An 18678-nucleotide genomic window follows, 5' to 3' on the forward strand; every position below is an offset into this window, starting at 1 on the left:
GTAAGAAAACCACAATTTTGATTTTGGGTTTGAAGCTTAAGGTTATGCCTGATTTTCATCATATGACTCTAAGTGTATGTTTGCGTTCAGTATTCGATGTAGTAGGAGCCTGTTTTCAACCGCTATGTAAATGTTATCGTGTTAAAGCTGGGGTCCGTTTCATAACAGAGTCGTAACTTACATGATCTTCAATCTATCACGAATGGCAACACGTTTACTTTCTTATTAATATTTGTTGAAAACCAATAGGAAACGAAAATATGACACTATGAACGTTTTTATTTACGAGTTTAATCTGTATTGAAACGGGGCACTGACTTGCCCCTAGTCATAACCAATACTCAATCACGACTTGGACATGAGATTTAGACTAATGACTCATAACTGTTTGTTTCAAGGAAATTGGAAAATCACGTGGACTATGCACGAAATTCGTTACAAATAACATTTTCTTCAATCAGGCATGCATGTTTTGTCATCAATACTTATATCAAAGGTATTGTGAAATATGTAAGAACTAACCTCTCTGTGCCTGAGTGTTAAACTTGGACTATGCATGTCAGTGCCCAACCTAAGATAGATATATATTCAATACTATTTAACCTATAAGCGATGTATTTGTACCCGATAAACAAAAAAAACATAATCTTTCTTTCAAAATCATCCTTTTTTGCTCAATTGTGTCCAGTTATATAAGCGCCAGTCAAACTAAGATTATTTTCGTTATTTTTAAAGATCCCATTCACACGAGTAGCGTTTTATGAACCTCAAAATGGTCAGAATTCACAACTTCATAAAAAACAGTTATATGTTGATTATAACAATCAAATGACACTTCACGTGGAGGTCTAGTAGCGAAACCAAAAATCTAATGACGAAGGCTCTGTATAGAGGGAAATTGTTAAAACGTAACACACACTAAACGAGAGGCATGCAACAAGAAAGACTACAATTGCAAGTATATTTCTTGGTCTATTTTTGGCTCACGACCTTTGAACGGACAGCAAAACAGGAAATCATGCATTTGTTTCCTTCTAGGCCGTTAAGTGCATTACATAGTTCTTGTAAAACTGACAGTTTCTGCACAGCTGTCAAGAATATGGTTATGTGAATAAATCAAAGTCCATAAGTTGTTTTCCTTGCTTTGCTTGTCGCAGAATAAAAAGTACACTGAATGAAAATCATGTACCGAATTTCAATTATGTCTTAAGAAATCAAAATTATCATTTTGATTCGTTCCTGATAATCATTTCTTTCTTATATTGACCATCGTAATTTGTGAAAATGACTGATTTTTTAAAAGTTGTCGGCTACTGGGCTTACCCAAGTGGATTTGCCAAATCGTGCATTACAAATTCCAATATGTTTTAAAATATACATCAGTATTTCATAAACATAATCAGAGAATCAACATGTACACTTTAATGGTAAAATGACCATCAAATGTAAAGCATCAATTGTTATTCCATTTCATTTCGCGATAAAACTATTTGCGACTACTAAACATAAATATGCTCATCAAAAGTCAATTGTTAAAACACATAATGCATACATACAGACAAACTCAAACCAATAGCATAGCGCCGGATATCAATCAAAGAGTTCTCACCATGAAGGAAAGTAATTAAAAACAATGTCATATGATAATATGGTTAAGACATAATAAAACAAATAGAAAGTAGGCACTAGAAAGGTGAGACAGATACACACACCAACATGTCAGAAAACAATCTAGCACGCTACATCTAATATAATTTGTGAAAATACAAGACCCTGCAACTTCATGCGCGTATTAACAATACACACGAAACAAACTTATTATAAAAATGGACAGCGACCTTAATCCATCCCTTGCAAAAGCAAGTTTTTGAACATCCCTAAAGTTCATTGTTATCATACACATTTTCATTGGATGAGTTAGATTTAACACTACAAGATGCACCAAATACGATGTCAGAATACTCTGTCTGCTCGTCGTCATTGCACGCACGAAGTCCTACACGAAATCTATCCAAGTGCTCGATATCGACATCCGCATACACAAGCTCTTCTGTGGAACGCTTTGGGCTCTGAAAAGATAATCATGACATTGTTTAATGATAAATCGTAAACATTTTAATAATTAAATCAGTTTAATAATTTGTTTTACTTTCAATAATGCACCAATTCCCAAGCAAAACAAATTAAAAGTAGCTAAATGTAGCTTATTCTTGACAATGAATAAGTGATGTCGTACTAACTAGCAATTGTGTTTCCTGGTCAAAAATAACTTCGTTCAGCTTAATTATTTATGATGACATTAAACATCCAATGAAATTCATTCGAGATGGTGATTTTTCATATATTTTTTTTTATTTCATGCTTCGAAAAACATAACTTACTTTAGCATTTGCTGTGTCCAGGTTGCAGATATTTTTCTGCTTAAAAACACCATTGTCGTTTTCATTGTCTGCAAATGTTTAAATGAGTCACTTTCTGAGAATTGCATAATTGTCGTGTTAAAATATGTTCAGATTACTAAGGAAATCGGGGAGAGGGTAAGGTGTGTGTCTATGTATTTTCGTATTTATTATGAAAAAAACCTGATTATTGTTAAAACGTAAAAACTTCTTTCAGATCGAAATTATTTTATTCTATATCAAAGTGCAAGTCTATCGATAGTATGCATACTCAATAACAAATGTACAACATAGACGTCAGCTTCAGGTATTACGTTATGAACATATTAACACATCTACAACAATGTCTGATAACGATCGTTTCCTTGTTAATAAAGCGAAATCCTTATTGAAACGTTCTTATATGAATTTCAGAAGTAGAACCTTAAAACAGTGCAATTTCATTGATACAATAAAAAAAAAGCTTTCAATACCTGTTCTTTTAATCTTTTCTCTGCTTTGACATTCACTGAAATATATTTACTGAGCCGATTTATTATTTATTTGTTAAACATTTAACACACTGTGTAATTGTGTCAAAAATCAAACATCTGGTAGAATGTCATAAATTATTCATATATAACATTAAATAGTACGACGTCATATGGAGGTCAGTAACATCAACACAAACTACAAACGTACGGTTGATTGGAATGAAATTTAAAATACTTATTTAAAACTAGTGAAATATACGATTATATAGCTATAATAAGTACAAGTTCAATACATGCCCTAAATAAGCCCTAAACAAACGCCCGATGTGTGCACCGGACACTTTCTTTAACAATAATAGTGTCTCATATTTGCTATTTAAATTCAGCACACTGTACGTTCGTTCAAGCTTGACGTCGTGAACGCCGAATTCAGCACCGACTATCCCCGACATAACAGTTTTTTTAAATTACTTTACATTCTGTAATAAACAAGCATACTAATTGAAACTTAACGTACCTGTTGCAGATAGTTCGAAATAGTTGTTTTGGTAATAAAAGATAAATTGTATGATGCATCCATGACTTTTATTATCACATACCGAACATCAAATTGTTTTGAAGGACCTGCTTCCAAAGGAACAATTGGTTGTTCTACGTGTACTGAACTTCCGGTTACTGCATTTTCGAAGCATTTATTCTTAGTATCGTATGGCGCCATATATTGGTTAGAAGGCTGTAAATATAAAATGATAAATTTAAAATAAAAAACCTAAGTCGTAAATTGATTATGCAATGACTTTTCAGCTATCTAATTGGATTGTTGTTATAAATTTTTAAACAAATTAGAGGATTTCAAGCGTGAAAGTAGTTTTTTTGTATTAGATTGTTTTCGATCCAGCCCCAATGTACAATACATCAGTTTATGACGATAGAGTAGGTAGGTTCGAACAGTACTACATGCTGATATACAGTTACTGTGTTTATATTGCATAAATGCTTTACCAGATCAACGTTTTCTGGGTCACGTTGTTTCTTGTGGATGACAGCATACTCAGCGCCGTCAAAATGTGTATGTGTTACCGCTATGTTATGTTTTATAGATGGTAGAAGTGGTTTCAATATTACATCAAACATGTTTTATATTTTACAAAAATAATGACAATGTTTCCACATCTAAACAAAATGTATCAGACATTAATTGAGTGTTACGCTTACAAAATATTTATTTCAATATATAACATACCGCTTAAATTCAACTACAAAATTCAAATAATCGTTAATCGGATGATTACTAAATATAATTTATGTACCATCGCTTTCTGCAACTGTCCTGAAAAAATATTAAGACATTAACAGTTATTCTATTTTAGCTCTATTCTGAATATAAATATAGTTTGTCCTATTAAATTGCTAAGTCAATTTTTCATGGAGCTCGTACCCACGACCGCTGGTGCTCGAAGCTCGCAAAAGAATACATGTTCCTATTTACTTATATAAATAAGTTTTCATTTTGAAACTGGTGTACGTACGGTGACTGAAGTTGGGCCATCTCTGTTTGATTATCCTCTTTCCTATTTTTTGCTAGTGAAAGAATATAACAACTGAGTCAAAAACGAATCAAGAATAATGCATGTACGTTTTACTTTTGCTTTATTACTTCCAACAATACAAATACTATTTTTAAAATTAAAACTGCATTCATGTAATTAACTCATTTAAAAAAGTAGTTATGGAACAGGTGCCATACCTTGTATATGATATCGACATAAACACATGACAACTGTAATAATAAGAAGAAATGCAATTCCGCTCGAAATACCAATTGCAATGTCCAAAAAGCCAGAATCTTAAACAATCATTTTAAACAAATTAATTAACTTCTTACATTTAATTGTTTATAAAATACGACATTAAAGCTAGGTTGTTAACGATCGATAAATAATTACTGCGATATGTTTAATTACATTATTTTAAAATTTTAATTATTTTAATTATACATTAAAAACTACATGGTCAAGTCAAATAGCTCACAAATTAACGAATACCTTGTTAAGAAGATATTAAAAGGTAAACGGAACTAAACAAGAGACACAACACAATTAACAATTAACAAATATTTTACCATCTTGATTTTTACGCTCCTGGACAGTTACAATTATTGACAAACTGTCACTGCCATGTGCGTTCTTTGCAATGCAATTATACTCCTGTTCAACGTCAGATGTAGTCATTTCATAAATGCATGTGGATGCATTTACGCAAAACTCTCCATCTGATGTTGGTGCATTAGGAGCTTTCAAAGTCGTCCAAGTAATGTTTCCATTCGGATAGGCGTTTGCAAAACAGGTGAGCGCTAAGTTGGTGTTCGGTGGAACTGGTAAAACGGACGAAAGTCGAATTTCAACTTTCGGTTTTTCTGTAATAGTTTGCTTATACATTAAATCACAATATGTTTAGCAAAAGAAATGTGCATAAATACAGTAAATTTCTATTCTATTGGATGGAAATTGTTTCGATATGGTAACTCATGTAAACGCGTGTACATGGTATGATGCATGTTCAATAATATACTGTGAAAGGCAATATATTTTTTTTCATTTATTTTAAACTTCATTTAAGTAAGTAACAAAATCTGACACATAGATACTTTAAATAAAATTCGGCATACGAAGATATGTGGTGGAGTAAGTGGTAAAATCCATACTATAATTGAGAACGAGAAAACCTAGATCATGATACATGTAACATCGAATCTTACTTTAACCAACGCCAAACTTACTTGCGAAGATAAGAATCGTTGAGTTTGAGAGAACATTCAAAAAGTGTGGGCATTCAGCACTGCAATTTATTTGTTTCCCATAATCGACATCGGTAACGTTGAGCCATATTGTTGAAATGTTTGACTGTGGCAATATAGTATATCTAAAGACTTCAATACTTGATTCCCATTTAATGTTACAAACTGGATTAGAGTCCAGTGCAGAACATCTTACAGCCGTTGTCGATAAGTTTCCTTGGTCAATAACTGCTATAATGAGTCTAGATGGGGGATCTGAAATAAAAATATGTATAAAGTATACATCAATCACTGCAATTAAACATTTGGTCTCATTTTTAGTTTATATATTAAACTGGCTGAAATACATAGACAGCAATATTTGATTGAGGAGAAATCCTTTGAAAACAAAATAAAAAAAGAATCTACAATAGGAAAACAACAGTCTCGGTTATATAGCAATTCCCAATCACTAATGATCTATCATGAGTGCATTGTAAATTTCTGAAGGTATCTGATGTACAAGCTTGGCATGTCTTAGACCCCTGGAAAATATGCTCAGCTGCGATGCATTGTGACCTCAATGAATGGTGATATCACTTGAACGGTATTGCTTACTAATTCAACTATGTCAATAAATTAATAGAAAACACAGTTTATATAAGATTATTTAAGTTTGCCTTTGTTTGTTGTTACACTACCATCGGACGTAAAATAACATTTTTCGTAATAATACCTGGCCTTAAATCCTGTTTGTGGTATGATTTTCGTTATAATATCAAACAATAATTATATCTAAAGCATATAATTATGAGCTTTAATTAATTAAAGAATCACAGACAATGCCCTATTGTTTGTTGTCTTACATAAACGTTTATGAAATTGAAAGGCAACGTTTTATTGATAATGTTAGATATATACTATGACATACCTTTGAAATTATATATCCACTACACATATTCCTTAGGACATTCTTATATGTAATGCAATGATAAGAAAACAATGTTACCTACAGTTATCTCTAGTTATATTGGAAATGCATTTTTTAAACTTACATTTGTAATGTATGTACACTGGTTTTGAAATTTTCTTGTGATATAATCCATTCACCTCCGGAAACTCGATACAAAAAATACTTTTATTTCCCCACTCCCTCTTAAACGAATGCAGTTTAGACACAGATGTGTACAATCCGGTTGAGTCTTCATAAATTGTTGATACATTGGTATTGGTATCAATTTCAGTAGCTTCGACAAGAAATTTCAGTAATGGGGGCGGCCTTGCGCTCGATGATGTGCAAGTTATATCCACAGTTTCTCCCTCCAATAGCTCTTCATTAGCCGAAATATTCGGAGGTCCATTGGGATTGACTTGATAATAAACAGTGTAAAAAAGAAATATTATTCCGAATTTAAATCAAGTACGAAAACGGATAAGGATATAAAGGTTTTGACCAAATATCTAAAGCCATATATTGTCTTCATGTAGATATATAAAACCTGACGCTACGTCTGTTTACAAAGATATTGGTGCTCTTGTATATGAGTAATTTAAACTTGTCGTATGACTCCAATGTTAAACAACAAAGATCAATAAATCTCGTCTGATTTGTGTATTTTGGTTTATATAAGGCAGCATCTACAAAAAACGAAACATGATGTAAATGAAACTTGTATTTAATCTTATTACGGCTATATAAATGACACCTGTGTACATTACAATACAGGGACAAGTGAGTTCGTTTTTGCACGTGATATCTTAAGCAAAATCGTTAATGTAAGTAAATAGCAGAATAGAGGATATCTAAATAATCAAACTTTAATGACCTCATCATAAAAGCATATTGATCTTAGTTATATTACACAGACAAAGGTCTTGATGGTTTTAATAAGATTCTATAACCATATATAAGTAAATGTGTCAAATAGTTAAAGATATTTCGAAAGTAAAACCAATAATTTGATTCTGATTTTTGAAGAGTTTGGATGGAGTTTTTAATCATATAGAAATAATAATTATTTAACAAAAGCAATGAAAGCGTTTACTTGTAAGAGTTAACAGACAAAGTATAAGATTTACTTTAAAATGCTCTAGTTTAAGTTAAATAAAATGGTATATATTAGGAAAAAATGCAAAAAAAAGTTCAATGAACAACATTCTTTGGTTTATGTATTTTATTTCAGCAAAATTTTAGCACTTTTAATTTTACCATTGGATATCTAGATTTCTTTTAAAGATGAATTAGATCACAAGGCCGTATATATTCAGCCTTAACATCTATATTTGTTGGTGAGATACAGGTCCTATCATCAATGTTGTAAACTAGCATAATATGTCATTTCCTTAAAGGGACTGTACACCAGATTGGCACCAAAAAAAGGTTTTTTCTGTAACGAATCTCAGGACAATTATCTAATAGAATGTGTTACGCTTTGATATCATAATTGTAAAAAAGTACCAAAATTTAAAAAAAAAATTGTGTGTCGCCAAAATTGCAGTCCAACTTCGTATCCACTGAGCTAGGAAGGCTAACTGTAATTGGGTGACATAACTACGCTTTAAACCTACCTCGGTAATATCACGTGATAACACCGACTAGCCAATCACGCATAGGGAATGAATTATATCTGGTAGACATACCCAGTAATCTTTTTTAATGGAAAAATACGAAATAACTGCTCAACTTAAATAAATTGTAAACTATGTGGTACTTTTGTTAGTAAGTTTAAATGTATTGTACACATCGATGCCAAGTTTATGTCAATTTTCGACAATTATTTTTTTCGCATTTTCATCATACGGAGTACAGCCCCTTTAAGGTAAATTAATTAATTTAAGGTCTTATTGATAATGTTTATAACTAACAAAAAACAAATAAACTTTAACTGCAAAGTCACTATTTTTTTCTTAAAATAAATAAATTATTTATTACCGACTACGTATATTGAAGCTTTCACTGACATGTTCCGGTGATTAACAAAAACAGTACACATTACATTCATGAGATGTAAGGTATTTGCTGTTTTTTCATGTGAATCCAAACCAACTCGATTCCTTGATATTTTGTTTGCAGCATAATGATTCAGTCCTATTTCAAACATAACATTAATGGTGCTATATTCTTCATCCGTTTCGCAGTACACTTTTTCAAGTGTTTCTTCTGTCTTGAAAACGATGCAATCACTGCATGTAGAAATGGTGGTCAAAGGACCAATGATCGGATTACCTAAAAATATCATGAACATAGAAATTTTCACATGTACAAAAAGCAGTCATATCCTAAGTAAAACATAAGTATAAAATTTCGAATATAAGTAACTAACCTTTAACCGACAAATGAATGGAATTTGTGGATCCAAAAAGTCCATTCGAACACTGAATCCAGTACTGTCCACTGTTAGTTTTCGTAACGTTTAACAATGTAAAAACATGCTCATAATTTTGTTGGTAAACTTCCAAAACACAGTTTTGCAATGGAACGAGTGTTTGATCTTTAGCATTGCCTTTTATAAGTTCCAAGAAGTACTTGCTTGAAACGTTCTCTTTTGCAACCACTGGCGATGAAAAATATGCCAAGCTCACATTGTCCCCTGCAATAAAAGGTCCATCCGAAAGCAGGTAAAGCTCACCACAGCTGGTTGCATCTGTGTAATCTGGTATGACAGTATTAGACAAATCTATATTTATCATGTTTTTTTGATGACCTTTTACTCATGACAAACCTATTTTCTTAAACTACATTTACCATTCTCTAGTTGACCAATTGATTTGCTTATACTAACAAAACAATAAATTAATATAATTTTGACTAAAAACTATACCTTTGTTCAGTATGTATTTGTGTTCATTTCACCAACAGAAATAAATGTAACATTTGATTGCGGAGAACATTAACGTTAAAATGTTGACAAAATCAGAAATTATTGTAAAGGGAGTTTTTCACCTTACATAACGCCCATAGGAAGTGCCCTATAATAAATAATAAATAATCAATAAATAATGCCCAGCGGTCGCTGGTAGGTCTGCAAAACAAATATCCCCGTTCAATTCTGTTGCGAAAGGGTATTTCGTTGTTTGAATAATTATGTTTTTTCAAGCATTCATGTGTATAGTAAAGGAGTCACATACTTTTTAAAAACAATTTGAGCAGATCGGAATGACCTTTGTTGTCAATCGATGTGTATACAGTTGTTTCAATCTCCAATCTACATCAGGTAAGACGAGAACAGAAGAAGTTCCGTCATCATGTAAAATAAAATTCTTATTATCATCGGCAATTGTTATTTCTGAACTATTTCTTTTAACAAAGTTCCACCTGACATCATCTAGCGCAGTCTTTGAAGACGGCGTGAATTTAAACGTCACGTTTCTCCCAACAAAAGTCGGCTGAAACAAACTGAGCACACCGACATTGTTTTCAACAGAGATGGCACTTGTTCCTAAATCAGACAAATATAAAATATATTTTAGAACTGTTTCAGAAGAATAAAGTTGAGCTTGCGTTATGCATAACATTATAAAACAAAAAATAGGAGTGAAAGTAATAACTTCTTCTATAAAATCAATTTCTCAAAAAAACAGATTGATATAAACATGTTCAAACATGTTCAAAACACATAATTGCAATAATGTATAATAAAACGTCCATGCCTCCAAAACATTGTAGTATAAGAAACAAATATCAAACATACCAAGACCATCGCAATAAGCTACTATACAATATGCCAGTACCACGAGTTGTAATGCAAAAACTTCCATAATCCTGTCCGGTAGTTCTATAATATATTCCTTCTTTCAACAGGACAAACACACTTGCTGTACTTGACAGCAAATCACATTATAATCATCACATGTCTATCTCACGCCGATAAGATACACGCCAAACATCTGTTGTACAAATTTCTTTTACATTTCATCAAGGTATTTACAATAACTGATTATGACTGAAAATCCAATATAAATAAAGTTATCGGAGATTGCACTTTTTCTTTATTTTAACTGAAATTAGACGTGATACCACACGACATGTCATATTCTCACACATAAAACACTTTTACTCGATACCAAAATATTATTCACGCTGCTAAAATTTCACAATACAAACCCTGCATGTAATACGCTTGAACCATGCAACGTTACACCTTTGTGGCATATGTCCTCTGATCATAGGCACCAGAAAGTTTATTTATACACACTTTCGAATGTCTAAGATTAAACATGGTTAGACTTGAAAACTGTTTATTTTCATCTCATCACGTCAATACGAAAAAAAAACACAAAAAAACTCAAGGTTGGAGTCAACCTGCTTCTTCATTGATACATTGTGGAACATACTCCATACTATGAGATTTGCTTTGTAAAAATGAGTGTACCCTGACTTTGAATATTTTAATTTTATCATTTGAAGTTGATACTTAAATTTTGTATTGTTATGCCGGATTCAGTGGTTGCCATTGTTTCCATTTGTTCTTTGAAATATGCTCTCAACAATGCAGTGGCTGCCATTAAGTTTCCGTATTTCATTGTTTTAACATTTCAATTGTTAAAATAAGTTGACCTTACATGGGAGGATTCGCAATCACGCGAGGTTTCCTTGCTAACATTCACTGATCGTTTACGTAGCATATGTTATTATTATTTTTGTTTTCGGTCAATCACATAACACACAAGACACTAGCAATACCCCGACATTGAAGATGAGCAGGCGTTTTTTTAGATGTGCCAAAGCCGAGTTGTTAGTCATTTTCCTTTTTGATTAATAAGTAAAAGATATGATAGTGTCAAGGGGTTAAGTAACTACAAATGTAAGTTCTGAATAACTTTCCTTCTGAGCACATAAGTCTATCGTAGATTTTATTATGGATTGCTAGCAAACCGGAGTAACGTTTGTTTTAGGATTTTTCAGGCATTGATCATGGCGAGTTTTTGTCGATTGAAATGAGACCTTTGTGTCTCAGTGGTCTGCACCTTTCGTTTAGTATGTCATTTATTGTATAATTATTTTTTAAATAATTTCAATATTCATAAGAAAACATACTCACGATTACGCAATGTTTTCATGCATTCCATTTAGTCCTTGACTTTCGTATATTTTTGTTGTAGATTAAAAATATATGACAGCGTAACCTTAAATTGGAACTTGCAATTGGATGTCTATCAATTTGGATTATTCTGTCAAAACAAGGGTGCCTCTGCCATATCTTGGGTCGGGTCATTTTCGAGCGGCCACAGTTGAGGTCATCTTGTCATATGTAGGGTCATATAGAGTGAATTTTGGTAAAAAGGGAAGCAACGTGGCTAAAGACATTAACATTTGACGTACAATTCGCCACTTGTGTGTTTTGTCCATTGTTTGTTTTGGAATTGATCAATCTATTTAACAAACTTTATAAAATAAACAAATAATTGTGGATTACGAGAAAAGCAATGTTTCAACAATAAACTTTCGAACAATATCCAGCTACTTGTAACTACGAGGGTTTATCGTTTACCTGTGAAAACAACCCAAGAATTGCGTTCGTTCTTCTGACATTTCAATGATACTTTGTTCCACTTGCGTACGACTGCCTAACATTAAGTGAATATTTAAAATATATAAGAGCTGTTTACCGGTGTATGTAATGACATTATTCCGAAATCAACTATATGAAACATAAGACGGATAAAGAACAGTCAAAATATAGCATTCGTACTTGTTTATACACAAGTCAATATTTTATATTCAACGGTATTTTGAAAATACTTAGGTACTCAAAAGGGTTATACAATGTTTATGTCTACTAATTGGTGCCACATTTAAAAATGGAATCAATAGAACGAACATCAGTTGTCTAGCGTAAAGGTTGATGTTTTCACTTCAAGGTCAGGTTTAATCATTTTGTCTTAACCAAATATTTAACCAGTTCTTTTACCAGTGGCTGCCGTTGGTTAACAAATATGCTAACGTTTTATAAGAAAACAAATCTTCAAAAATGTTAATTAAACAATTTTATTTTATCAGAAATTCAAAAACAAAAAAAAAACACACAAGTTATCCAACTTTTGCGAAACTCCTGTGTATAATGACGTACCATATATTCAACCTATGCATCATATGTAACTAACCTTCTCCTCCTTTTGTGTATGTCCATTGAATATCACTTAATAATGTTTTGAATGTTAGAATTCACGTGTTATAATGCTCGGCTGTTTCCTTTTCGAGATTATTTCGCTTAATTTATCGTACCAACTACTATTTGCTCTCTGGATTCTTATATTGACTGTAAGTCTTCATGTCAACTTGACTTCAGCCTGTACTGTAGTCGAGATGTTTTCTTTTATTCCATCATGAATGCTTTGTGACTGCATTTCGTCTACATACAATAGAAAACTAACCATATAGTGGTATACGAACACTCTTCTGCGCTAACAATGTTCAGGAAACGTGTAATATATGATGAATGAGCAAGAAAATTCAAAAGCCTTGGAAACATTATACCAAAATGAATCTAAAGCTTTTCACATAGAGCATGCAAATGAAAGGAGAAATAAAGACATTCTATTAAATGTGCAATCAAACACTTGTACATGGTTTTGCAGGAGACGAATACACTGACAAATTTACAGATTAAGTCTTGGTTTGATTAAAACACTACATTTGTAGTGACTGTTTGTCTATCACTCAAGGATTCCTTTTACAGACATAAGCGATGACATTCGGTCTGTACCGAATATGCAGACAACGCATACTGTTAAGAAGAACGAGCGTCTATAAAACAAGATGGGGGCTCTGAAAGACTTAAATAAAAGATATGTTCACTCCAAAAAGAGGTTCATTTGTCTTCATTTAAATGATCTTGTTTTCACTATTTAAAGAATACTAATAATTACATAGTAACAACCCTCAGTTTGAAAAAGCGAACGTTAATGCCATGGTTCCTATTCTGATCCTCTTGATGTAAATTAAAGTCCTCATTCACTGCAAATATTGTAGAGTTTTGACGCCTTTGTGTTTTTTTCTTAATTTCAGTCACTTGTATGACGATAAAAGTGAGAACCGATCACTTTTATAAGCATGCTTTTCAATGCATTGATCGAGTTTGTTTTTTTTTGCTTGTTTAGATAATTCCTAAAACATGATACCTGTGAAGGTCAGCAAAAATGTTGCATTTGTTTGTTATGGTTTCATTAAATGATTTTTGAAAAGATTAACTGACAGCATCATTATCATGAACGTTTTTGACTGGCAATCAGTATAAAAAAGTTTGACTTTTACATTCTATTTTCAGTTTATTTTTTGATAAATAGAACAGTAATACAAATGCCATTAAAATATAAGACTTAATGCTTATTTCTAGCGAAAGTCTCAAAACATGCAATAAATCATAGAACATTTATAAATGAAATGCAAGAAATTTGCCTCTTTTATTGATTTCAAAATGTAAGTGGTTGTTATAATTTGTAATACGAATTTGAAGCTAAGATATTTGGCTTATGTATAAAATTGTTTTATTGGCAGCAAATGAATGAGTTTCTTGAAGTTTTGATTATTCGATTCATTTTTTGGTTTCTTTTATCTGGTCTAGTTCCAACTTCACCAATACAAACAATGCACCCGCCAGGGACAAACGCAATAGCCAAACAGTTATCGAAGACTCTGTTAAGAGACACATAGTTGAGCCGAAATAAACAAAAAAATATCTGGGTTTCTTTTGCAGCTGTACCAGAACCACTATAATACGATTCACTTTAATATGTATGTATTGCACATATTCCAATTATACCTTAATCTCGGGTATTCTATAGACGAACGTACATGCCGGTGATCAAGTTCAATGAGCAACAACCATGGTGCGTTAATTGTCAAGTTGTATTGTATTCCAAACAATAGTTCCATCTGGCATCGCATTGCCTGTACAGGTGAACGTTACCAAAGTATTTGAATTTTTTTTGTAAAATCGGTGGTAAGTGAAGAACCTGCAGTTGCATTTCTGTAAAATGCTGATAGAAGTAACGCATGCAATAATTATGTCGTAAAACGCATATAAATGTCCCCTTTTTCTCTGTTGCAAGGGACACCCTTATTTATCAACTACATTAATAATTATCCTTAACAACGGAACTTCAATATTATAAAATGTGTCTATCATTTACTCAACTTCAATACCAGCTCGAAAGGTTATACATGTGTATGATGCAATTTGTGTTTAGATTATGTAACCTCTCCCCAGGGTATATTAACATTTCTGTGTCGTTTTAAAGGAACCGATATTTGATCATACATTAGTAGATACTAGGTAAGTTTTTATATCTGGTCACGCGGGATATATGAATTGATGGTTTTCACCAAAAAGAGAATAGCTGGCAACTATAATGTGGTCAATGAAAAGTCTCATATAAATATATATAGGAACAGCTGTCGTCATACTTAGAAATATCAATTAAACTTGTTTAAATATATTGTGTAATATATTACGAGGGATATCTTCAAGGTTTTCCGACTGGGTTTGTATCTTTTATTAAATAAATACAGCTGTTGTGATGTATTGATATAATGAATGGTGCGGATGTTAATATTCAATTCATTTTTGAGAGAGGAAGGTAGATAACCGATTATCTATGTTTATCAGAAGGAACTGAAATAAACCATAAATATCAATACACCTTATCTTAATCACAACTTCTTTTTTTCAATCACAGTGTCTGTGTTGTCTTCTACGTTCAGTTGATTTACAAATAATGCACTGCCAAAGAGATATTACTTTGAAATCATATGTAAAAATAAAATACAGCCGATATTTCAAAATTTTAACAAAAACATCAAAGAATAATTTGTTTTCCAAAATCGCCATCGGAAACGTTGAAACTTATGGTCGAACATTATATCTGCTTCAAACATGATCATCCACAAAATTTTACTTACGATTTTCAACAATTGATTGCTATTTAATATTGCATGCTGTACAAGAAACACGTATTTACTTCTCTCGATAGGTTGCCTCGGTAAATTAGGTCAATTTTGAGTCGTGGGGAAGTGAAACAAAATTAATGATGAAACGATAATCGAGTACAATCGATAAATCGTCGCTGACAATGCAATGTCGGCGACAATCGATAGTGGTTGTCCAAAATCGATGTCGCTAATGTTACTTCCGGTAACTAAGTATTTATGTTATGCGGTAAATATCAATTATTATATTTATTTCCGGTAAATTCTCGTTTAATTCATTTTAACAAGGGATCACTCTAACACAAATGCAGTGAATGTAAACACTTTTGCTTTAAAACTTACAAACTCTCCCAGAATTACAAATAGTTTTATATTGTTTATATATTTCATATAAAACCTCAATAATCTGTCCCTATGGTGTAGTAGGTCCGGTCTTACCTGCAAATACCGGGGATCCTGGCTCGATGCGTTTTGTTTTTGAAACCATTTCTGGTATCAATTGTTATTAACAATTTTTTTTTTTGGTGAAGATTTTATGATATTAAGATATTCTTATGAAATCTTCAATATAACAGGTTATTGAATTTTAGGCTGGTTAACAAATATTTAATTTGCTTTTACATGGATAAAATACTTAAATAACTTACTTGCGGTGTGCATCATTTTGCAATTGATGTGCAATTATTAAGTATGTGTTTTGTTGTTATGATTTTACGTTAAGCTATTAAAGACAGAAAGAGGTTATGGATATTTACTGTGGCAAAAAGCATGACTATAGCATCACACGTACTGATTCCAGGTTAAATTTAATCATTTAAATGATCATAATTATACTTTGTACATAAAGAATGTATTCCTAAATAATATTATGAACTTTCGATTATTGTTCGATAGTAAATCGAAATACTTGGTCCGATTCGATTCGATTATCGATAGCAAATGGAGTCCGATTTTCAAACACTACCTTTATCACAACACGAAATGCACCCCTGTTCATTTTAAGTTATATATACGTATTATCATATTCATGTTCACAGCGATACATTCTTTGAAAATACAAGCTTTGTGAAGCAAAATAAAATTCCAATACAGTTTGAGTGAAATAGCGCATTGACCGGTTTTTAATGTTTAAAAACCTATGATGGCAATACCAAAGAAATATCTTTGAAATGGGTTTAACTACTCCTATTTTGTTCGGTTTAGCAATGGATTTTCACATGAACCGCAGTAACTCTTCTAAAATTCCGATTACTTAAAAAAACGTGTTAATGCGCTTAAGTTTTTATCACCATGATTTTATTCGCAAAAATACATTATCATTTAATGTTTTGTATCTTTAAATTATTGACTAAAACATTTGAATCAAGCAGAGTTTCTATGGAAAAGAGTATTTTTTTTCAAGTGAATATTTTTCTTGATGGCGGAGATTTTTTTTCTTTTGGAACAAAGTTTGTAATGAAAAGGATTAATTGCACTTCATTTAAAAACGGATTTTATGGAAAATAAGCATGTTAATGTTCATAACATCATCACTTATGCCTTAAAAAATCATTATCAAAATCAAGTAAAACGTATTCGCTCCTCTCCCATATATTGTATAGAAAACAGTCCGAAAGGTATATGAATGTTTTGGCTATATGTTAACATATTAACAACGTACTGATAATATCTGATGATAATGAATGGTTGAAATTTGCTGTGTCATAGATTTCATTCGATATTTGTGCCCTCGGTTTAGACGGTATTGCGGTAATCAGATAAATATGTAACAAGCTTTTGTGTTCAATTAATTATTTGAATCCTTCCGTATGATTATTTTTAAATCCTTGGTAGATTTCGTTATTCTTACGAAATTTGTTTTAATATAACAGCTGTTGATGGATGATTTTCAGAGTGAGGTATGATGAATATACATTTTATCCTGAAACAACGTGTTATTATTGCTATTGAAAAGGCAAAGAAGATATCAGATGGCTATGATTACTTCGTCTTAATATGGATGAAACACCTGAAGCAATCATATGCTTAAGTTGGGTCACAAATTATCGAATAATTCAATACGCAAGTATGTGACCTGCAGTATAAATGTTGCTTTTTGATCATCAGCATTGTCTTAAAGATTTGGGTTTTTTTTAATTATAAACGAAGATTTTATGCCAACAAACACATAGGTTTTAAAGGATGGTTCAAGGAGATTACAGGTTTTGTACTGTGTATCAACGAGTTATGAATCTGGAAATGGTACAAATATATAGAGCCAACAGCCTCGGTTTGTCAACGGAAGCAGGCATTTTGGTAACAAACGAACATTTATGGGGGTTTACTGTGAAGTTTCCATATTACTATTAACCAATATTTTAATATTGATTCGCTTCCTTATAAAGTATAATATCAAGGGAAGCAATTCGGGAAACAAATTACCACAGAGTTATGATTCTTGTACTGCACACAAATAAATATTGCCAATTATTGATGCATAGAGTTTTCATTCAATTTTATCCATATTTATTCACCAAATTCTTATAAAGGTTATTAGTAAGAAAGTGTAAAGAGAGGTAATTTGGTAACAGTGGGCACTTATACTGAAAAAGCCCTTATCATCGCATTTAACATCATTTTAAAACCATAAAAAAAACTTTCAATCGACAGAATAGAATTGGAGTTTTTTCCACTTTTCTCTCCTTTTTGCTCTGAAATGAATCCAATAGTTTCCACTTGTACAATTGTGTGCGTTGAACAATGTGAACATATACTCATATCATTCTAGGTGAAGCACTTGAACACCGTTTTGTTGTATAATAGGCGTTATCCGAATTACTGTCATCAATCGGTTCTACAAAAAATACGTAATTGCATTTCTGTCCTTACTCACATTGTCACTAGTAAAATAAGGTTCATCCAGGACAAAGGAGGCACAGTTTACCACAGCTGTATGTTTCTGTGTAATCTGGTAAAGTTACTATATACAACGGGATGTGTAATTTAATTTCTTATTCATTAACGTGTCTACCACTGTTTGCCGAGGTTTGGCAATAATAAACATAAGAAATAAAAACAATTAACCTCAAACAAACCCTTTTGATTCAATATGAGTAACGTCGA

At 32.0% G+C, this 18678-nt stretch overlaps 1 protein-coding gene across 1 annotated transcript; it reads right to left on the reverse strand.

The window, feature by feature from the left end:
- Positions 1-538: 538 nt before the first annotated feature.
- On the reverse strand, positions 539-9071 carry LOC128235842 (uncharacterized; the record flags this gene model as incomplete). The annotated part of the gene is made up of 12 exons (XM_052950634.1): positions 539-2069; positions 2382-2449; positions 2873-2907; positions 3472-3605; positions 3875-3954; positions 4183-4202; positions 4402-4453; positions 4995-5288; positions 5811-5924; positions 6704-7018; positions 8581-8874; positions 8972-9071. Coding segments are annotated over 12 exons (1698 nt in total), but the record flags the coding sequence as incomplete, so codon positions are not given.
- Between the last annotated feature and the right edge of the window lie 9607 nt (positions 9072-18678).

This window comes from Mya arenaria, chromosome 5 (genome assembly GCF_026914265.1).
Source record: "Mya arenaria isolate MELC-2E11 chromosome 5, ASM2691426v1".
Taxonomy (NCBI): domain Eukaryota; kingdom Metazoa; phylum Mollusca; class Bivalvia; order Myida; family Myidae; genus Mya; species Mya arenaria.